A 21,775-nucleotide genomic window follows, 5' to 3' on the forward strand; every position below is an offset into this window, starting at 1 on the left:
CCGTCCCAGAGGGCAGTGTCCTGACAGCTCAGCTTAGTGTCCTGGTTACTTAGCTAAGCTCCTCTGATCTCTAGGCTTCCCAGGGGGAGTCACGGAGACTTCACGAGTGGAAGACGGACCCCAGGACCTCTGCTTCAACCCTAGCAGTTTGCACTTTTCCTGTTTTGCACGTTGGGGTTCCACAGAAGGACTCCCATGACAAAAGGCCCTGCTGCTAAAAGAAGGTTTGAAAGTGCTGGTTTTGAAGCTAGTTGGGCCGTCATAAATTTATTGGAGGGAGGGAGACTTGTGGTGGCAAAGGGACACAGGTGTGATGAATGAACCCTCTCAGAGACCAGGAGCTGGTTGGTGGGGCAGGGCTGAAAGGCGCACTCAAGGCTTTATAATCAGAACGTGTTACAGAGGCTGCAGGGTGAGTGGCAAAGGCCAGATCTGGGAAGTAAAGGGCTCCCGGCCTCCAGTGTCTGTTGGCCCTAGCCACTTCCCTCTCCAGACTCAAAGCCTTGCAGGGGCGCCCTCCAGGTGGTCAAGGGCAGGCAGGAGATGGGACAGTGAGGGGAGAAAGTGTTCCTGGGGTACAGAATCCTTGACCGCAGGGTCCAAAGGCTCGGGGCCAGCCACCAGGAAGCTGTGCATGCCTACAGCCCGTGCTCCCTTGTAATCACATTGGTAACTGTCCCCAATATGGGCTGCCACCACCGGTTCCACTTGAGCAAGGCGCAAGGCCTCATGGAAAATGCGGGGGTCGGGCTTGGGCCAGCCGGCAGCCTCAGAGGTCAGCACAAAGTCAAAGTGTTCCCGCAGGCCAACACCCTCCAGGATGTCCTCTAGTCGTCGGTCAAAGTTGGAGACCACTGCCAGCCTCAGGCCTCGTTTTCGGCACCCCCTAAGGGTGGCCTCAGCCCCCTCCAACACCTGCCAGGTGCTAGGACTGCTGAAGTCCTTGTACAGCTGCTCAGCGATGGGGGCCACAGCCTGGGCATCCCGGACACCAGCCTGGTGGAAAGTCTGCTGGACCAAATCCAGCCACCACTGGCGGGAGGTGAGGCCATGGCTCAAGCCATAGCTGGGGAAGCGCTGGCTCTGAGCCTTGTACGCCTGCCTGAAGGCCTGTCCCAGGGCTGTGGTTTCTACCTCCAGCCCGTGGGCCCGGGCCTTAGTGGCATATTCCACTCCCACGGGGTGGCGGAGCCTGAGCAGCGTGTCCTTCACATCCCACGTCAGCAGTCGTAACTGTAGCCGGTGCGCCATGGGTCTGCAGGAGGGGGGCCAGTCCACCCTAGGTCCGCCCCTGCCTCAGGTCCCAGGACGTTAAGCTGGACAAGACCACCCTCACCTAACCTGATGGTCTTCTCTTTCTGAGCTTCGTGGGTTAGGTCTGCTGGCGCTTAGGTAAGGTCTTCACAGCAGAAAATCCTGGAATGAGAGGGCAAGTGAGGTGGAAGTTCAGGCCTTGGAGTCAGAGACAGCCTGGGTTCAAATTCTGATGCTGCCAAAGCACTCCAGGACCAGAACCCAAACCTCCAGATCCTCTGGTCAGTACTCCCTTCCACTGCTTAGACGTACTTGGATTTTTCAAGAATCTGATTTTGGTGAACCTCTACAGCTCAGGGCAAAAGACAGGCAGAGCAACCTGGTCCTACCTGTCTTAACACCTCCCTGAGCCCCAGATGATAACGCCTGCCTGGGTGGAGAGCCGGTGAAGGGTTCCTGACTTAGTGCCCAGAAAACTAATTTCTCAGCCTAAAATCTAGAGGCTGGAGACAGCTTCTTGCCATAGCGCCGATTCCAGACACCCAACCTGTTCAGTAGAAACCTAAGGTGCCAGAGTTCAAAGTGCAGCTAAGTCGTTGCTGAGGGACAGATTTGGCTGGTGAATCTGGGGACCTTAAGAGGAAGTTTGACAACGAAATGAAATTTCAGTCAGTCTGGAACTTAGGGAGACCCGTCCCAAGATACCCCACGGGGCAGGTGGGCAGATGTAGGCCCAGGAGGGTCGCAAACTCGTCTAGAGTCAGGAAGGGAGTCACTGGCACAGCTAAGACTAGAACAACGGTCCACACAGGTACCCTGCCCTAGGGCGACCTAACTACGCCTGAGGTATGCAGCGGGATCTGTGGCGCCAGTCCCCGGGCCCACGACCTACCTGCCTCACCGGGAAGTAGGTCAGGAAGGAAGCTGCATCCCCAAGGCCGCTAGGGAGAAGGGAGAGGCCGCAGACGCTCGGCGGAGGCCCTTTTCTCGGGAATCCCAGCCCTCCTCCTGCCCCTCCGTCTCTCCCCACCCCGCCCCCTCCGCTCCCTCCGCCCCCTCCGCCCCCTCCGCCCCCTCCGCTCCCTCCACCTCCTCCGCCTCTCTTCCTTCTCCCTGCCTCCGCCGCCTCTCAGCGCCCCGCCTCCTCCTCCGCCTCCTCCGCCTCCGCCGCCGGTCTCAGCCCGGCCTCCTCCACTTCTCCCTGCATCCCGCTTGTCTCCGCCCCGCATTCTCCGCCTCCGCCGCCTCTCCGCCCCGCCTCCTCCGCTTCTCCCCGCCCCCTCCTGTCACCGCCCCGTCTCCTCCGCTTCTTCCGCCTCTCCGCCCCGCCCCTCCTCCTGTCTCTGCCCCGCCTCCTTCACTTCTCCCCGCCCCCTCCTGTCACCACCCCGTCTCCTCCGCTTCGTCCGCCTCTCCGCCCCGCCCCTCCTCCTCTCTCTGCCCCGCCTCCTCCACTTCTCCCCGCCCCCTCCTGTCACCGCCCCGCCTCCTCCGCTTCTTCCGCCTCTCCGCCCCGCCCCTCCGCCTGTCTTTGCCCCGCCTCCTCCACTTCTCCCCATCCCCTCTACTTCTCCCCGCCCCTCCGCCTGTCCCCGCGCGCCCCTCCGCGCCCCTCCTCCCCTCCCCGACCACGCCGCTTCCCCTCTGCTTCTTCTCGGTTCCTTCCGGCCGCATCTTCACCTCACTGTATCCGGCGCTCTAGTCACCAGCCCTCTCCACCGTTCTCTGCCCCCCTCGTCTCTTCTGTGACCTTCTCTGCCCCTTCGTAAGACCCCACACCCTCTCGGTTCCTCGTCCCGCACCTCACCAATCAGCTTGATCGCTTTGGGCCCTCCCTGCGTGCCCCTGGCCTCCTCACCCTCGCCCAGTCGGCCTCGCAGTCCCTCTCATTTACCCCCGTGCTCTCTCTGCTCCCCTCTCCTTCCGCCCCCCACCCCCCCCGCCAAGTTCCTTCTCCGCCCGCCTTGGTTTCGGAGCCCCCCTCTCCCCAGGTGCCCAGGCTGATTGGGAGGAGGGGATTTCTGTCCAGGTCTGGCTTGGTGAGTGCTGGGTAAACTTGGGCAAGGTGCTGCCCCTCTCTGGTCTGAGTCCCCAGTCGGTACTCGTAGAGAATTGCTTTCTGTTGAATACGTGTCTTAACCCAAGACAATTTGCTGAGGGTAGAGTCCTCTGTAGAAACTCGTTGCTTTTTATGAAAAAAGAAGTCAAAATTTTAGGTACCTGTGCACTGCAGGGATGCCTGATAGAAATACAGAGACAGTTTTGGAGGAAAGAGAAAGCATAGCTTTATTTCTTTGCCAGGCAGAGGGCATGCAGCAGGCTAATGCCTCAGATCATGTTTCCCCTTATAGTCTAGGCTTTGCTCAGGGGTATGTGATACCGTTCAAGGCAGTGACAATCTTGCATTCTTTTTTTCTGCAAAGTTTTAAAATGGCCATAACATTGAGTTTGGTCGTCAACGAGTTTATTGGCTGATAACCTTTTTGAAATAAAGAATGCCAGGGGAGTTACAAGGATGTGTAGGGGAAAAGAATGCCAGGTGCAGGATAGAATTCACAGAGAGTGATTAAGGAATTAAATTTGTGAAGGACAAGTCCAGTTGTGTGCACTAGAAACAGCTAGAGTAAAACTAGGGTCGCTGGACTCTTCCAGGCCTATTCTTGGGGGTTTTATAGCTGTTTACTCATTCTTCCATTTCCCTTGCTTGTTAGCAGTAAAAAACCCCACTTTTCCATTTCTGTTTAACAAATTCCTCACTGTTAGTTCATTTCTTCCATTTTGGTGGGGGAAGGGAATCAGGCGTTGTTCTCATCTGGCTGAGGATAAAATTTCAGTGTCATTCACTTGAGGAACATCAGCTGTTTGGCCCAAGAGCCCATCTATCTCCTGCTTCAAAAGTAGTCATGCTCATCTCAAAAATCTAAAAATACAAAGCAACAGCCCAACCTCACTTATTCACTATCTGCTTATTGAGGGCCCTAACTTTGTGCTGACCTTGTCAGCTCTATGTCTGACACCCTGTTCTTCACTGAGGATATATACAATGGGAAACAAGACAGGGTTTCTGCCTTCAAGGAACAGGGGCAGGCAGAAAAAATCAAGTACATAAAGGAGATCTCACTGGTGGTAAGAGCTATGGAGATAGAAAACAGTGGTTTCATGAACAGTGACAGGGGACTTCTTTGGATGAACCAGTTAGGGGGGGAACAAAGATCTGAAGGGCGGCCAAGCGAAGATTAAGGATAAGTACAGCTGAGCAAGAGCAATGGCCTCTCCATTGTCCCACTTCCCAGGGATTGCTGCAGTTTGGGTTTTTATGCTAATAGACCATTTTCTAGGAGCACACAAACATGCATGCAATTTTATTCCTTTCTTCCCTCCACTTCTTTTGTTTTTTGTTTCATTTTGTAAAAACAAAACATCCCTGTGTATTCCGAGGCTGCTCTGTTGATTTTATTCAGAACTGCCTCACCCTCACTGGTCTCAGGCCTGGGAGGAAGTACAAAGTTCAGAGTCACAGACCTTGGCCAGCAAGGGAGAGCCTGACTCAAGTAAGTTTTTCAGCAGAGAAGGGAGCCTTGAGAGTCATAGGAAAGTCAATGACAAGTCCTGCTATTTTGAAATAAACTTTTTTTTTTTTTTTTTTAATTAACCAGTTCAAAAATAGGTCCATGTCATAGGTAGTTTCCTCCCTAAGGCCGATGACAGGAATTCCTAGACGGTTTCATTCTTTCACCTCCCCTGTGTGGATTCTGGCCTAGTGATTGCTCCTGGAGACACCCGGCATGTCACAATACTGCCTTTTTTTTAAAAACAATTTTTTTTTGGGTCACACCATGGAGCAGCATATGGGATCTAGTTCCCCAATCAGGGATTGAACCCAAGCTCCCTGTAGTGGAAGCCTGGGATCTTACCACTGGACTGCCAGGAAGGAGCCTCTACAGACATTCATTTTTTTGGTCTGCCAGGTCTTAGTTGTGGCACTCAAGATCTTTGCTGTGGCATGGGGGATCTTTAGTTGTGGCAGGTAGGATATAGCGCCCTGACCAGGGATCAAACTTGGACTCCCTGCATTGGGAGTGCAGAGTCTTAGCCAGTGGACCACCAGGGTAGTGCCCTCTATGAATATCCTTGAACATGTGTTTTGGTCACATGCATACATATTTCTGTTGGGTAAATCCCTAGATGTAGAATCACTAGGCCATAGGTATGTGTATGTCATTTCAGTAGATGGGGCCAATTTTCTGAAATGATTGTACCAATCATGCCGGAGAGTTCCACTTGCTTCACATTCTCAAGAATTGGTAGTCTGTTTTTTTAAGTTTTTGGCATTTTGATGGGATATATGGTGGTCTCTCATTATGGTTTTGACTTCCTCTGTTAAGTAGTGAATATAATACTTTTTCATGTATATTGGCCAAGTTTTCACTTACATGAATAACACATGAATATATTCTTGTTAGACATAATACATGAAGACAAAAATGTACTTGAAGCTAAGATAATACATAAAGTCCTAAGCAATCCCTCCCCTAGTTCTGAGCACTGGGCTTGGAGTTAGGAGATCCGGACCCAGCCTTGGTCTAACACTGGCTTGTGTGAATTTGGACAAGTCCCCTCTCTGGCTCTCATCTATCGAATTAGAGTGTTTAACCAGATGGTCTCTAAGGACTTCTTTGATATTCTGGCCATTGTATCTGTCATTACAAAAACTCCATGTGGTGGGGATAGCCATTTGCCCCCATATCCATCTCTCCATCTTCCTTAGAAATTGAATCTCCCAAGTTTTAGCTGAGCACAGGGCTGCCCCCCCAAACTCTTTTCCAGCCTTCCAGCAGACTCTTCCAGCATGGTGTGACCAAAAAAAAATTGTTTAAAAAAAAAAACAGCCTTAGCCATGGGACTAAGCTCAGACAAGGGCAAATGACATGTGTAACTTTTGGGTTGTGCCCTTGTGAGGTGTCATGCCCTCTGCTTGCTCATCTCCTCTTTCTGCCGACTAAAAGAGGGCCTGATGGTTGGAACTGGATCCACCAGCTGATCATGAGATGGAAGCCAAGATGTGTTGGTGACAGAACAAGGCAGGAGCCATGACCCCCCCACATCACATAGCTGACCATATAGCCCAGACAACTCAGAAACACATTTCCATCTTAAGCTATCATTACTTGGGCTTTTGTTATAATTACTGAACATGAATTCTGACTAACACAGAGTTAACTGGGGAATGACTTTAAATCTGATGTCAGAGCAGATTTTTCTGAGGCCGTGACATTTAAACCAAGATCTTAACAATGAAAAAGGAGACAGCCATTAAAGATTTTAGGTAAAAAGCATTCCAGGCAAAGGGGACAACCACAGGTGCAAAAGCTCTGAGATCCTACCAGCCTTCCATCTCCTCGCCACATCTCCCATGCCATTGTTCACAGGGACTAAACTGAGGCTGGTCGTGTGACCCAAGCAGGACCAATCAGAGACCTCCAGAGATCTGTTATGCGAATACTGGGATAGAAAGGATTAAGGACCATCTTCCCTGGTGGCTCATATGGTAAAGAATCTGCCTGCCGCGCAGGAGACCCAGGTTCGATCCCTGGATCAGGAAGATCCCCTGGAGAAGGGCACGGCAATCCACTCCAGTATACTTGCCTGGAGACTTCCATGGACAGAGGAGCCAGGCAGGCTACAGTCCATGGGATGGCAGAGTCGGACATGACTGAGCGACTTTCACACACAGGGACCATGCAGCTATCAAGTGGCAAAATCCCATATTATAATAAAGGCAAGCTGAGGCAAACACAGATGAGAGATAGGAAGGGATACAGGCTTCTGGGAGAGGCTGTATCTGTCACTTGCCACCAAGAGCACCCAGAACAAGACAGAATATGGGGTGCTGCAAATGACAGGCCCTAATGTATGGAACTCGCAGAGTCCATACGGGGCAAGGTCTGGACTCCCCCTTCCCTAGTTGGGAAATCGGTTGTAAAATATCTGGTTTAAATGCTTGCTGTTTTGGGGGCCCTCAGCCGTATGTCCACTGAGGTAGTTTTAGGGATCTTAGTGAAATGAAAAGTGAGGACGAGGGAATGTGCTGGTTATTTGTGGTGGTCTGCGGGATGCCGCATTAAGGGACAAGCTACCATCCAAGCTGGCACGTCTTGAGAGGGAAATAAGAAAATCATATTGTGTTGAGAGAGGCCCTTAATGCTCACCAGATACCAGGAAGTCTGAGAATAATATGCCTCGCTGCTTGTGAAAGCTGAGTTCTCTGCCCAAGGATAAAATTACGGCACCTCAGCTGCTAAACCCTGACTCCAGAGGGCGCCACTCACATAGACCACATGCCTGAAGGTAGCTCAGCCCCTGGATGTGCCCCATTACTAGAGCTACTAAGAGCATCAGTGTTAGAGCTATAATTTTGGTACTGTTTATTGGGAGGTGGTATGGCAGACTGGGTAAGGGTAGAGGCCTCGAACTGCGCTATGTGATTTCAAATCCCAGCTCTGCTGTTTTTGGTGACTGGGGTTCTAGACCCAGTTCTGCCACAAACTTGTTGAGCAGCCTTGAGAGAGTCATATAAACATAAACTAACAGACAGAGCTTCTTCACTGCAAACCCACGCTAAATTTAGGATTCCCTCTCTAAGCTTTCTCACCTCAGTCAATGGCCTGCCTATCAGCCACCCAGGAGCTCAAGCCAAGTTTGTCCTTGACATCTCACCTAAGTCCTAAATCGGTTCTCTTCTCCATCCCCACGGTCACCACTCAGCCTAGGCCACATTTCTTATTCGTGCTTTGCCACAGTGCTGTCAAAATGCTTCTATAAATTGAAATTCCAACTAAAAATCTTAACTTTGTACTGTATTTTCCAAGGCTCCTGTAAATGTGTTATCATATTTTAATAATTTAGAAAATAAAAAAAGATTAAAAAAAAAAACCATTAAAAACCTTTCCTGTGTTTCATCCACCAGCCATCCAGCTCACTTTGGCCCCACAATCCCTTCTGTTGGGAATGATCATCCCTAAACATGTGCCAGCATGGCTGCTTGCTTTCTAGGTCTAGGTTTAAACATCAGGCCTCAGGGAAGTGTTTTCTGATCCTTCCTACCAGGTCATACCAGGTCATACCTGGTGGCCTTCCCAGCACCTGTCACTACATCAGTGGTAAGAGGTCTGCCTATTGATTCTCCTTAGGGAGCCCCATCATCACTCTGCTCAATGTTAACTCCTGGGGGCTCGGGACACAGTTACTTGCTTCCTGAGAATGATTTGTCTCCCATCTCCTTGTGCCTAGAACAGAGCTGGACCCCCTCTCAGCTTGGCAATGATGAGTGTGGGATGGCCTTGAAGAACGTTCCCTTCCACACTAATCAGAAATGAGCTTAGGGCCAGGGAGCACAGAAACGAAGGTGGTGCAAGGTTCTGGCGTGGTCCAAGCTCTGAGACCCGTCAGTGGCTCATCTCTCGGGTTTTCGGTCTCAAGGTGATTCTTCACGTCCCAAAAGCTGAGTACAGAATGAGGTGGCCACAGCTCTGGGGAACAGCACCAGGAGTCAGAGGGGAGCTGCCTCTGACTCAAATATTTCTAAATTTTAAAATAGCTTGTACCGCTTTAACATCCAAAATAGTCTTGCTTTGGCTCTAGAGCTGGGATTCTCTGTCACTCTGCAGATAGGCAGGTGGACTTGAAAACTGGCCCCTCCTTAGCTGGGCCTGAACTCTGACTGGGGGGTGGGGAACATCACATCGCATCCCCTTAGAAGAACCTGTTTCTCAAGCCAGAAACCCATGAAGGCATCTCGTTCCCTGCCTCAATCCCCCAACAGGAAAACTTTGGCAAAGTCTGCTTATTCGGTCTTCAGAATGTATCCTGAACACATTCCGCTTCCTTTGCTCTCCACTGCCACCACCCTGGTCCAGGCCACTGGCATGGTTCCCTGGGGTCTGCAGCAGCCTCCCAACCAGGCTGGTTCTGGCTCACCCCTCCATTTTTTTTTTCATAGCAGCAGAATGGGGGAAACTGGAACACACATAACACCTGGTTAAGACCCTTCAGATGGCTTTGTATCAGATACAAGATAGAAACCAAGCTTCCTACGAAGTGTGGGCTCTACCTTTCCAACCTCCAGTGCTGTCATCCACCTTCTTCTTCCTCATCTGGTTCCCACACTACGCCATCATTCTTGCTGCTTCTGACGTCCACTTCCCTCTCCTCTTGGTAAAGGCCTTTCCTTGCCCCTCAATCTCAGAAAGGGCTTCTCAAGCGAGGCCCATCATCTATTATTCTGTCTCAGACCCTTTCTTTCCCTGGAAGCACTATTACCATCTGTAACTGCCTTATTTGTCTGTTTTCTTGTTGGCGTCTGTCACCCTGGTTCCCTTGTGTAGATTCCACGCAGAGACAAGCTGAAGTCTGTCCTGCTATAAATCCCCAGGACCCGGTATCATGCATGGGCACACAGCAGACCTTCTCAAGAAATATCTCTGCAATAAACAGCCTTTTCAGTGGTGCCATCTCCAACAGTCAGGAATTCTTTCTTTGCTTCTGAATTTCAATCCTTCGGCAGCATTCCTGCTTGTTAATGAATTCATTCTTTTCTGCTTGTTAATGAGTAATTCTTCTCCGGGTTTATGGCTCAGAGAACAACAGGAGACCTCAGGCAGCCTGGCAACCACTGGCCTGTGTGGGGATCGCTTTCCAGTGGAATTGCAGCAAATGTCAACTCTAAACCCAGGGTGGCAATCTAGGCCTGTGTGCCCAGCTCTGCTGCCAGAGGCCTCCAGCTTTCCAGAGCTTCTTAGGATCCAAGAATCAACTGCCCTCTCTCCCTTAATCTTCCAAGCCCTTCTCCCAGGACCCACTGAGCTGATGCCATGAGTCCTGGTGGCTTTCCAGCTGAAGCGACCCTAGAGGAAGGACCGGGGTTGGCAGAGGTGAGCTTCAGGACTGACCCAGAGGAGGGGCTGGGAAGCCTGGGAGAGCCAGTGAGTATGTGGCTGCGAGTGGGGAGATTTGGCAGGCTGGCAGAAACCACCCAGGGCTTCCAAGCGCCCGCCAGCACATAAGCAGGAAGAGGGCAGGAGTGCACAGTTCTAAAAGCATCGTTTACTTTGGTTTTCACTTCTCCAAGGCTCAGGAATAGAAAGGTTCTAGTTCTCGGATCTGGTGCACTTTCTCCATCACTCCTTCAGCCACTGCAATAGCTGAGGCGTGTAGTAGGTGATGATGACATCGGCACCTGTGTGGGGAAAGAAGCGGCATCAGCTTGGGAAATACCTCCTGGGAGGTGAGGGCTGGGGTGGGAAGAAGGCTATTATGAAGAGGCACAGCCCCAGGGCGTCACCACCTGAGACTGAGTCCAGTTCCGGTCAGTTCTGGCTCTATACCCCGTGTGACCTTGGGGAAAGCATTTTCTGTTTCTGGGCCTCAGTGTGCCAGTGTATAAAATTGCACATTTTTGGGGGACACAGGTAAGCTGTGAGCTCCCCTGCCACGCCGCGTGCCTAACCAACAAAACCAGCTCTCATTTCTGAAATGACATGCATATGCCAATTACATGCAGCATCTCATTTAATCCCCTTGATGACCATGCACCATCTGTCTCATCCCCAGTTTACAGACGAGGACACTGAAGTTAGAGAAGTGACTTGCCCAAGGTCTCACAATCAAAAAGTAACTGAGGGCTCTGCGTGCTTCATTTGCTCACCTTCTGCCCCGCAGTTTCACGTCCCTTCCCCAGCCTGTCTGTTTAGATCACTGGCATTTCCAGACAGGTGACTCCAGGCTGTCCCCTAACTTTATTTCCCTATTTGGGCAAGGTGCCTATCAGTTCCCTGTGGCCCAGGTCAAAACCCCCGACTCCTGCTTACTCACCTGCTCTGCGGAAGGCAGTCATGACCTCTAGGACAGCAGCCTTGAGATCAAATGCCCCGGCCTGGGCCCCGTGCCACAGCATGGCGAACTCTCCAGAAACGTGGTACACGGCCAGGGGGAGCTCAGGGTGCTGTGGGGAAGCAGTGGGGGACAGGCGGGTTGAGGTGGCGGGGGGTGGTTGTGCCCCTGGGTGTCCCTTCCTCCCTGCCACAAGCCCTGAGTCATTGCTGCTGGCGGGCTGGCCCACTCTTGAGTTGTTCAAAGGCGCTTGCAAGCTCTGGCACAGAGGCCCACAGTGTTTCCCTGGCAGGGATGGGATACGGGAGGTGGGGGAGCATTCCAGTTCCTGGGCAGATTGTTTCCAACTCTGAGATTCCCTCGATCAAAGGTCCCGGAATCTGTGGACACACTCTCATCTCCCCAGCCCCTGCTTTGGCCCTTGTTCTTTATACCCTGTTGCCCAGAAAGAGAAAATGCCTTCCCCAAGGTCACACGGTATACAGAGCCAGGACTGACCTGAAATGGACTCAGTCTTAGGTGGCGACACCCTTGTTCTCACCTTGTTTTTTACCTCCCGTACGATGTCCAGGTAGGGCGTTCCTGGCTTCACCATGAGCAAGTCTGCTCCCTCCCGAACATCCCGGTCCTAAGAGATGAGGCATGGCGTGGGCAGTGCCTGGGAGGCGAGGCGATTGGGGTGGGGGGAGAGGCTGGGGGGGGCTCACTCACCACCGCGCGGAGGGCCAGGCCTCGTGCCCCGGGTGGCAGCTGGTAGCAGCGGCGATCTCCGAAGGCCGGGCTCGACTGAGCCGCGTCCCTGGGAAGCAGAGACACCAGGGTGGGCTCCAGCTTTGGGCTAGCAGGTCAGGGATTCAACAGCAGACCCTGATCCATCCCTACTCACCGGAAAGGTCCATAGAAACAAGAAGCGAATTTGGCGCTATAGCTCATCACTGATACCTGCAGGGAGATAATAGGGGTCTCGGCTCAGCTAGCCCTTTCCACGTGTCCCAGGGTGAAGTGACAAGGAGAGGAAGGACCCAGGTCTGAAGATAAGCCTGTGTCCTAGGCCCACTGGAGCTCCGGGCCTTGCTTCCTCCATGTGAGGAGCAGACGCAGGGGCAGGTCTGGCCCAGGCTCTCTCACCTCCCCACACCCCTCCCCTACCCTGTTGCCGAATCCATGCGCCATCAGCGCTTCCTTGATGGCCTCCACGCGTCCGTCCATCATGTCTGACGGGGCCACCACCTGACATCCTGAAGGGCAGAGGGTTGCCTTTAGAACTCTGGGATCCTCCTCTGTCCACCCTGCCGCCTCCCTGACCTGGGGGTGCTCATCCCCGCTGGGGGCTCACTCACCTGCCTTGGCATAGGCCAGAGCCACCTCTGCCAGCCGCTGGCGGCTCTCCTCAGCTTGGAATGACCCGTTCTCACTCAGAAGCCCTGCAGGACAGACAGATGGATTTGGGGGAACAGCTCGGGCGTTAGCACATCCCCAGCACAGTGGGAGTACGGGTGGCAACGGTGGGAGGTGGGAGCTCACCGCAGTGACCGTGGGAGGTGTAGGGGCACAGGCACACGTCGCAGGCCACGAGGAGGCTGGGGAAATTCTTGCGCAACAGACGGATGGCCTCGATAGCCGGGGAGTCCTCGGAGTCGGCTGCGGAGCCCCGCTCATCCTAGCGGCAGGGGAAGGACAACGCAGTGTGTCTATTACACGAAGTCTTAGGGAGGCACGGTGGCCCGCTATCAGAGCAGGCCAGCCCACTCCTTCATGACCACCACCACCCCTGGACCAAGAGGCCTGGGGAGGACTGTTCCCACTTTGTACAGGGGACCTGACTTGCCCATTCAGAGTTGCAGCCCTGCTTCGCTTCCTGATGCCACACGGCTGCTGTTTTCAGGGCAGGGGCTGTGCTCCTTCACTGGTGGCCCCAGGCCACCCATCAGACAGATGAACGCACCCATCAGACAGATGGGCAAGCTGAGGCCCCATGTAGCAGAGCCCCGGGCCAGCACCAGGCTGGAGCGAGGGTGTGGTCATTGTGGAACCTCAGCTTATCCCTCCCCCCTACCCTTTCCTCTGACTCCTCACCTTGGGAACTCTGCTGGGGACACCGAAGATCAGGACGCAGCGGAGGCCTTCCTCCACCAGGGGTTTCAGCATCTCTTCCAGGCGGTTCACACCGTACCTGCGTGCCAGGGCTGAAGTGAGGCAGGGCCCAGGCAAGGGTCCCCCCACCCTTCTGGTCTGCGCCTCTGATAAGAGTCAAGTTGCAGATGGCATCAGAAGGGCTCAAGTTTCACAGTACAGGGTGGGGCAGGAACACACCCATCAGACAGACGGGCAAACCGAGGCCCCATGTGGCAGAGCTGTGGGATTCAGCTTGGAAAACCCCTTCAAGGTTCTGTTACTGAGCTCTCATCTGAACTTCAACTCTTCTCTGCTGTGATGCCTTTGGTGATAGGCACCAGGCTGCCTCCTCTGTTGTGGAACAAGTCAGCCCCCGAGAAAACCCTTCTGACCGGAAGTCAGCCTCTCCAGATCGTCTCTCTCCTGGGTCTGCATCAGCTTCCTGGCACCTCCACCTGTGAAATCGCTCCCTCCATCATAACCCTGCCCTCCCCACCCCAACTCCTACCTGGCCACTCCTGGAAGGCTGGCGATGGGCTGTTTGTCATCAGGAACATCCCTGCAAGAGCCGGGGATGGGCTATGGATTGGTAGCTGTGGGAAGGGCCAGCGGTGAGGGGGTGACTGGGAGGGATGGTTGGGAAGCTGGGAAGGGATATGGAGGCGGAGGTGGTGGGAGGAGGATGGGATCCAGTGTCTGGTTTCCCTGCCTGGCCAAGCCCAGGGTCTGAAATAATAATAGGAACAACAAGAATAACAGTGACAACAAGCAACTGTGCTCAAAGAACAGTACTCACAGGAAGGAGTCAAGTGGCTAAGAACTTGGACTCTAAGGTCAGAAGGGCCTTGGTTGCTAGCCCAGTCACTTACTGCCTGGGTGACCCTGACCACATGATATTCTCTTTGATCTGTATCCTGGATCGATTCATTCACTCATTCAACAAGTATATATATATATATTGGGGATGCACTGCGCAGCTTATGGGCTCTTAGTTCTCTGAGCGGGTAATGAACCTGGGCCCTTGGCAGCGAAAGCATGGAGTCCTAACTGTTGGACCTCCAGGGAATTCCCTATTCAACAAATATTTATTAAGTACTTATTATGTGTCAAGTACTGTTCTTGGGGCTGGTGATCCAACAGTGAACAAAACAGACAAAAAGCCTTGCCCTTGTGGAGATGACATTCTAAGGGATCATATCTGTATTTTTCGCATCTGAATACTGTCAGAATAGAATGAGATAATATATATAGGTGCTTAGCATAGTAGTACCCAGGGTACACTAAGCCCTCAATACGAGTCAGGTGCTATCATGAATGATCATGACTGCCAGCTTTTACATGTACAACCTACAGAAGATCTCAACTTCTGTTTTATGGCACAAACTCAGGATGACAGGCAAGGGTTATTTTTATCTTCCAACAAGGAGGACTGTATTCTTTTCAAGGTTTGTTTTTTTTTCAAAGATGGTTGTCCTAAACCCATAGGTCACTTCCAATTACCTTGAGCTCCCAGCTGACAGTTCACTTTACCCCTTACAACACAGACACCTGCTCTGTTCACACATACACACACCCCCGACCCACCCCCTGTAGATCAGAGACCTGGCTCATTGGGGGACTCACGTGACAAAGATGGGGTAGATGAGGTTGGAGGCGCTGAGGCTGGTGGCGGCTGTCTGCCAGTTCCGGAGCAGGGGGTGGAAGTAGCCGCTGTGCAGAACTGACTGAGGATGCATGGTGGGCACAGGACAGTCAGCTGGCTGGAATGGAGGTCTCCCGGGGGTCTGCTGTGTGCTCAGCTCTGGGGGCAACGGGAGGCATGTGAGGCATGGTCCTTGGTACCCGGAGGTGGTCACATTCCCCCAGGCTCTAACCCAGTGCTACTGGGGTTCATCAGTCCCTGCCAGCCTGCATCAAGGTGAGTAGACACATGATAGTAGGCCTTCAGAAACTTCCAGAGCAAGCTGAATCTAATAATATAAAATCTGGATTTATATTTTATACAGTCACTCTTTAAAAAAAAAAACATGTCTCTAATAATTTATTTTCATTGTACTTTATCAAAGAATCAGTCTGGGATGGACTGGACATGAATGACTATGAGAATCCTTGATCCAGCCACCACTTCAGCTCTGCCTATTCCATGAATGACATCCATGGGCATGGCAGGAATTTTAGAAAAGTACACATAAGCAGAAAGAGAAAAATTCTGCCTCTAGGAAAAAGCACTGCTAACCCCTTGACCCATGGACTTCTTAACAGGTAGGACAGAGGTAAACAGGATTAAATGGCACAGTGTCCGACAGAGAGACAGACATCCCTAGGAGTGGCCACAAGTGTCTTTTCCGGCCAGACAGCCTCATGTTGCTCCCCAAGCATCTGCCACACTTGGCCACCTTCTGGCTCACCCTCTTTCCCTAGGAGGCTGTGCTGTCCTCTTTCCACAGCTCTCCCACCCCCAAATCCGACCGGGCTCTCCACGAGGCAGCCCCTTCTTCCCTGTCCCCCTGCACCATCTCCTCTGGCCCAGATCAGTCTCTCTTATGTAACAGTTCTCTGTGGACCTGTCTTATCTCCTCCCGGTAGGCAGAGCTTCTGCAGGGCAGGGTCCACACTTAGTTCATTTCTGCCTCCCCCACAGCACTCTGCCACACAGTAAACATTTAATCACATGGAGTACAAAGACAACACGCCCTCAATGCCAAATAAGAGGTGTAAGAAGAAAGCTGCTGCATTGAGATGTGTTTCTTGAGCACCTACTATGTGCCAGGCCACGGTGGGCACTCGCACACCACGTGGCTTCTCATCTAGCTGGCACTGCTGTTGTGGGAAGCTGGGCTGACTGAGTGCATCTCGGAGAGGCCGAGCCCACTGTGAACGAGCCAGGACTTTTCCAGTGTGAGTCAGGAGGTCAGAAGCTTGTTGGAAGAAGACAGGACTCGAAGTTGGTTTTGCAGGGTGAGTGGGTTCAGCTTGGTAGGGGGAAATGGGAGAACGTTCCCTCCGAAAGGGAAGGAAGGGGCCAGGCTGGGGCAGGAGGACGGGGTGTGGATGGCTGGGAGGGCTGAAAAGGCAACTGAGGATGTGTGTTTGGAGGAGAGGAGCCGGGGGGTGGGGGGGTGGGGGGGGTGGGGTAACCAGGATGAGGTCAGGGAAGATTTCTGAGCTGGGGGGGAGGGGCTTGGTCAGAGACTGCCTTTAGGAAGATCATTCTTGCAGCATTAGTGGAGCCCAGCCAGCTAGGAGTAGAGGAGGACAGAGGCTGTGGGGCTAAAGGGGCGGGAAGGAGGGGCCATCCTAAGGCGGCCAAGAGGCAGTCTCTTGGGGCGGATGCTCTAGCTTGCTTGACCTGGAGGACAGCGGAGCCAGTGACAGGCAGGAAGAGGGCGGTGGGAAGCTGAGCTCGGAAAGAGAGGAGGTGGAGAGCTCCGTTTTAGACACTTCCTTTTGGAAGTGCCTAACAGCCAGCTTGGGGAGGGGGGGTGATGGGCGGGGATGACAAAGAGCCACCAATCTCTGCTTGTTTGAATGGGACCTAGAGGCCCAGGGAGGGGCAGGGACTTACCCAAAGCTGCTCAGTCTCCAGGCCTGTTGTGGGAGGGGGGTCCCGCAGTACAATAATGATGCCTTCCCCTCCCTCTGTCCCCTGGCTTCCTCCCAGCTAGCTCAGGGGCCGGCTTTGTCTGATCCTCCTCCTTGGCGGGGCTGGGGTTATCAGGAACCACACAGGTTCCACTTTGCCGCCACACCCCCGGGGCCAGCCACATCATCTGACCCAGGGCAAGCCAGGCCTCCCCAAAGATGGCCCAACCCCCATATGACCAATCATTCAGAAGATACAAAGTCCTGAGCACCGATTCTGTGCAAGATTTGCTCTCAGGTCTGCCAAGGATTAGCCCAGCTCAGAGAGGTTGTCTCTTGCTCAAGACCACACAGCTAGTTAGTGACTGAGCCAGAATGTGAGTTTGTTGCAGACAATGACTACAGGGTTTTGCCTACTATACCCCATACTACTGATAAACACTTGATTCAGCATAAGTCTCTCTGCCTATGCTATCTCTGCCTTGAGGCTGGAGAGGTGCAGGATATCAGAGGAAAAAATACTGAGGGTGTGTCATGTGCTGGGCACTGCACTAGGTACTTTATACACATATTATCTCATGTAATTGCAGAGAATTGTCCTCATTTTTAGTGCTAAGAAGACGGAGACTCAGAGAGGTGAAGTGACTTGCTCAACATCATTCACATTCTGAAGCTAGGTTCTAACTTACTTTGCAGAGAACAACCTTTATGGCAGCTGGCCCCAGGCTTCTGGAATTCAAGACTGCATTCCACTGGCCTCAACTCTACATCTACTTTAGAAGGCTGCTGAAGGAACAAATGGCTTCAGAAGCAACAGGGCAGGGCTGCTTAGGGCTGTGCAGTCCTAATTTACCCAGAGGAGACTGGGGGTTTCAGGGGTGGGGGGCAAGGGAGGAGGGTGAGGGTGGTAAGGGGCAGGCCTTACTAACACAGTTCCACTTTTATCTGCCTTTTTTTTTTTTTTTTTTAGGTTTCAGAGAAAGATTTGAGAAATGGGTATTAGTGCTGAAAACATTAAACGAGTTGCAATCACCAATCCTGTTTAATCTCTCACATTCTGCTGTAGAAGCAGGGTGCAGAAAACAACAGGAGTTGTTTGACACCCATGGCAAGTCATGTACAGCTCTGAGCTTGACCTGGCTTCCACTCAAGTGCCCTGTTACCTGCCCCACACACGAGCTTAATAAACAAACATTTGTGCAGCAGAACACCCCCCCTGAATATCAGAGCCAAATCCAGGTGGAAGTTTTGCTTTCTCAAGAGACCCTCAAAGACTGGAAGATTTGTCACAAATTTGGGAGAGGCCCTTCTCCTAAATTAAGGGAGCCTGTAAACCACAGCTCAAATCCTGTGACACCAAACCAAAGACAAGGGCAAGTCACCATGGGATTCAGAACACACTAGCTTAACTGGCAGGCTGTAGTAGGCGGTGCAGAAAGAACAACATTTCAGGGTCACACAGTCCCAGGTCATGTCTGTGTGTGACTCTGGGCAAGGTTGCAGAATCTTCATTTCACAATCTATGAAATGGGAACGATACTATCTAACTTACAAAGCTGCAGAGACGATCAGAGATAGTGAAGAGGTACATGCCTGGCACAAGGAGCCACACGGTAAACACGTAGCTGCTGCTACTTTTACTATCATCAGGAGCAGAAGTGAGCTGACTAGACCTCCAGGAGGGTCCTCACAGCTGTGCCCTCTGCACCCAGAAGGGAGAACATTCCCTCAAACCTGGATGGACCACAGGATCTTCCAGGGTATCTGAAGTGGGGGTTTCTGCCTTCCAGCAGTTTAGATGGTAGAGGAGAAACCATCACCATACTGATGCTTCAGTAGAGGGGTGGACTATAGGCTATGGGAGGGACCTGTCTCTCTGGGAATCAAGGATGGATGGCTTCATGGAAGAGGGGACACTGAGGCATAAGTAAATTTCAGACTGATTGTGAAAATATCTCCTTCCCTGGAAGGTAACCTCCCCAACCCGAGAGTAACCTAAGTTGGGCCCTAGAGAACCACCACCAGGAGGAGCTGAGAAGAGCTCTGGGTCTGACGCGCCCATGCTGTGTTGCTCCGAGGATTCCAGAGGCTATGGTCTCGGCACAAAGGGTTGCAAGCTGCTGCCAGGGAAGGCTGGCTCTGCCACTAGCAGGGGAGGAGACAGTCAGGAAAGCCAGCTAGGTAAAAGGTGCTCAGGGCTGAGAAATCCAAAGCCTCAGAAGGACCCAATAGGTAGGCAGTTCTGAAAAGGATCCGACTGTCTGCCTGTTTATTCAACCTGCATTTCCTGAATATCTATTCTGGCCTGCCCCAGGACTTGGAATGGGGACTAAACAGAAGGAGACCCAGGCCTTGTCTTGACTTTGAAGAGCCCAGTTTCATCTGGGCTTAGCTATTTGGAACTAAAAGGAGAATCTGCCAGTTCCAAACTCCTAGAACATATTGGTTAAGGGAGCTCCTTAAAGCATGCTGATTACATAATTGAAATGATGGTAATCTGGGCTGACACTGGTCCAAGATTGTACAGAGGGTCAACGGGGCTAGAAGCCAGGTCTCCAGCAAAGAATTCTTCAGTGTCCACAATTACCCCTGGATATTTTAAGTACAGATTTCAAAGCTGCCTATCAGCAGAGGTGGGCTCCTGGAGAGCTCTGCGAGAAGGGAATAGAGGAGGGAAGAGGCAGAACAGTGACTCTGAACCTGGCTACAGCTGGTAGCACGACTGTTAAGCGTGTAGATTTTGGAGTCTGTGGATGTGGGTTCAAATTCTGATTCTGTCACTTTTCAGCTGTAAGACCTCAGTTTCCTCATCTGGTAAATAAGGACTTGAACTGACCTCAATGGGCTGTTATGTGACGGAATGGGCCAATGCAGATAACGTTCAAGCAATCCTAGCACTGAGCGGCTGTTATTGTTTGCACCGCCATCCCACATCCTGCGAGGCACCCCGGGCTCTGAACCGAAGGAGAGAGCCCCAGTGGTCTCCAACTGAAAGGACCCCAGAGGAGACTCGGAGCCCAGACCCGGGTCTCTACGGGCAATGGCCACGCAGAGACCGCCTCCAAACCCCGCTGCAGCTGAACAGTCTACCTTTAAGAGCTCCACATGGGGGTCGCACGGTGACTCCGTCCCCGGCTGCACAGCCGGCGCTTGGGGCGTACAACACAACCTGGGTCTGGGGACACAAGACTTTGGTGCCACAGCCCCCTCCTCCAAGTCCGCCATTTCCCCGAGGCCGGACCCTACTCACCTGCCTCCCTAAGGGGTCCGAGACACCGCTCCCGCCACCGCTGTCGCGCGCTTTAGTCTCCCGGAGCCCACGTGGGGGCGGGGCGGCTCTTTCGAAAGCAGCACTCCCCCCACCCACGCAGCCCGCCCCCGACGGCGCGCAGGCCCCGCCCCCTAGGGGCATTTTGCCTGAGGGCTGGCTGGCTCCCGCCGCGGCCCCTCCCACGCGTCAGCAGGTCTGGCCAATCGAGTGCGCCGAAGGGCTGGCGGGCCCGCCCCTCCCTTAGATGAGATTTGCGCATGCGCAGGGAAAGGCCCTAGGGAGCCCACTTGCGGGTCAGGGGAGGTACTGTTATGTACTGCTTGTGAACCGGCTTCGAAGATGGTTTTGTTTAAAGCCCCTCTCTTCCCAGCCTAGCGCATACTTGGCGCTGGTTGCTTGTTGAAAGAATAATTAGATGTCTAGGACTTTAAAACAACACCATCGTGCCTAGCACAATAAGTCCACTTTTGCGGACTGAGCATTTCAAAGTTGTTGAGTTCAGCAGCAGGCTGCCCTCCAAGTTTTCAGAGAAAAGTTATTTCAGCGTAATTTTTCAGGGCTTACTCTGTGCCATCGTTTGGGAGATGTGATGTGAAAGACATGGCACTTTGGAAAGGCTTCAAGTCTGACAGGAGCCTCAGACCTGTCTATCTATCACGGGTACAAGGAGAGATTTGACCGAAAGTCTGAGGGTGAGTGGGCAAAGTGCAGCAGAGTATATTCAAGGGCAGGAGGGATCTGGTGAGTCTTATGGGGCTTGGGTGAACTGGTAACATCAGATGAGTGAAATAAGGGTCGGGATCAATACCGTAACAAAGGAATTCCTTTGTAGAAGTGAGACAGGGATTATTAAGCAGTTGATTTTGAACTGTGAAGGATGCCAGTGGGTTGTATTACACTTATTCTCAGGTTTTATTTATCAAAATCTGTACTCCAAACCTGTTTTATACCTCTTTATATTCCAAGTCTAAGAGACAGAGAGGCTTAAAGCTGGGAAAATATGATACTGCTTAGTTCCTAGCTACTAGAGTTCTGATCTGTGTTCAAATAAGGAAGGTGGTGGAAAGAAGGTAATGTTTTTTGTGCATTAGAGAGTCCAGGGACAGTACCATACCTTTTACATCCACTTATCTACATTTGATGACAACTATGTTACTACCTTCATTTTATAGATTGGGAAAACAATTGCCAAGAGATTAATTTGCCCCATGTCACCACTAGGATTTCTCTTCAATACATGTTTACCATACTTCTTCAACTCATAGAGGTGTGTTCAATCACTCAGTTGTGTCTGACCCTTTGCAGCCCTGTAGACTATACCCTGCCAGTCTCCTCTGGCCATGGAATTTTCCAGTCAAGAGTACTGGAGTTGGTTGCCATTTCCTACTCTATGGGATCTTCCGATCCAGGGATCAAACCCGAGTCTCTTGCATTGACAGGAAGATTCTTTACCACTAGCACCACCTGGGAAGCCCCCCCCACCCCCCTTATAGAGGTAATCACAGGGTGGAAATTTTAATCTATTTTGCCCATGTCTTTTTGGTCATGCCATGCCATATTTGGGATCTTAGTGCTGTTTGGTATAATCTATTTTTTCCATGTCTTATGCGGGATCTTATTTCCCCACCAGAGATGAAACCTGTGCCCCCTGATTTGGGAGCTGTC

The 21,775-nt window shown here is 52.2% G+C and overlaps 2 protein-coding genes across 5 annotated transcripts; both read right to left on the reverse strand.

Moving 5' to 3' along the window:
* Window positions 1–239: 239 nt before the first annotated feature.
* Window positions 240–2,423, reverse strand: HDHD3 (haloacid dehalogenase like hydrolase domain containing 3). 2 transcript variants are annotated; one of them, XM_043453651.1, is made up of 3 exons: window positions 2,344–2,401; window positions 2,147–2,195; window positions 240–1,416 (listed from the first exon to the last, which is right to left on the reverse strand). In XM_043453651.1, exon 3 carries the CDS (start codon window positions 1,249–1,251, stop codon window positions 496–498), a length of 756 nt encoding a protein of 251 aa, XP_043309586.1. In that variant the 5' UTR covers window positions 1,252–1,416; window positions 2,147–2,195; window positions 2,344–2,401; the 3' UTR covers window positions 240–495. The 2 variants fall into 2 exon arrangements, with proteins under 2 accessions (XP_043309586.1, XP_043309585.1); XM_043453650.1 differs by having other exon boundaries at window positions 2,147–2,423.
* A 7,913-nt stretch (window positions 2,424–10,336) lies between these two features.
* Window positions 10,337–20,237, reverse strand: ALAD (aminolevulinate dehydratase). 3 transcript variants are annotated; one of them, XM_043453526.1, is made up of 12 exons: window positions 20,090–20,237; window positions 14,881–15,058; window positions 13,766–13,816; window positions 13,219–13,315; window positions 12,667–12,802; window positions 12,483–12,566; window positions 12,292–12,380; window positions 12,029–12,084; window positions 11,854–11,941; window positions 11,684–11,770; window positions 11,125–11,254; window positions 10,337–10,489 (listed from the first exon to the last, which is right to left on the reverse strand). In XM_043453526.1, the coding sequence occupies exons 2-12, from the start codon at window positions 14,991–14,993 to the stop codon at window positions 10,431–10,433; spliced, it is 990 nt and encodes a 329-aa protein (XP_043309461.1). In that variant the 5' UTR covers window positions 14,994–15,058; window positions 20,090–20,237; the 3' UTR covers window positions 10,337–10,430. The 3 variants fall into 3 exon arrangements, with proteins under 3 accessions (XP_043309461.1, XP_043309462.1, XP_043309463.1); XM_043453527.1 differs by lacking the exon at window positions 20,090–20,237 and adding an exon at window positions 16,823–16,977; XM_043453528.1 differs by lacking the exon at window positions 20,090–20,237 and adding an exon at window positions 15,666–15,777.
* Window positions 20,238–21,775: the final 1,538 nt, after the last annotated feature.

The sequence above is a fragment of the Cervus canadensis genome, chromosome 30 (assembly GCF_019320065.1).
Source record: "Cervus canadensis isolate Bull #8, Minnesota chromosome 30, ASM1932006v1, whole genome shotgun sequence".
Lineage (NCBI taxonomy): Eukaryota > Metazoa > Chordata > Mammalia > Artiodactyla > Cervidae > Cervus > Cervus canadensis.

Bases quoted from the DNA above. Each gene is read 5' to 3' on its own strand.
- HDHD3 (XM_043453650.1), bottom strand. From the start codon at position 1,251: ATGGCGCACCGGCTACAGTTACGACTGCTGACGTGGGATGTGAAGGAC.
- ALAD (XM_043453526.1), bottom strand. From the start codon at position 14,993: ATGCATCCTCAGTCAGTTCTGCACAGCGGCTACTTCCACCCCCTGCTC. The intron at 11,942-12,028 runs GTGAGTAGGGAT...TCTGCTTCCCAG, and splicing joins TGTTTCTATGGACCTTTCCG to GGACGCGGCTCAGTCGAGCC. The intron at 10,490-11,124 runs GTGAGTAAGCAG...TTCCCCACACAG, and splicing joins GACTGCCTTCCGCAGAGCAG to GTGCCGATGTCATCATCACC.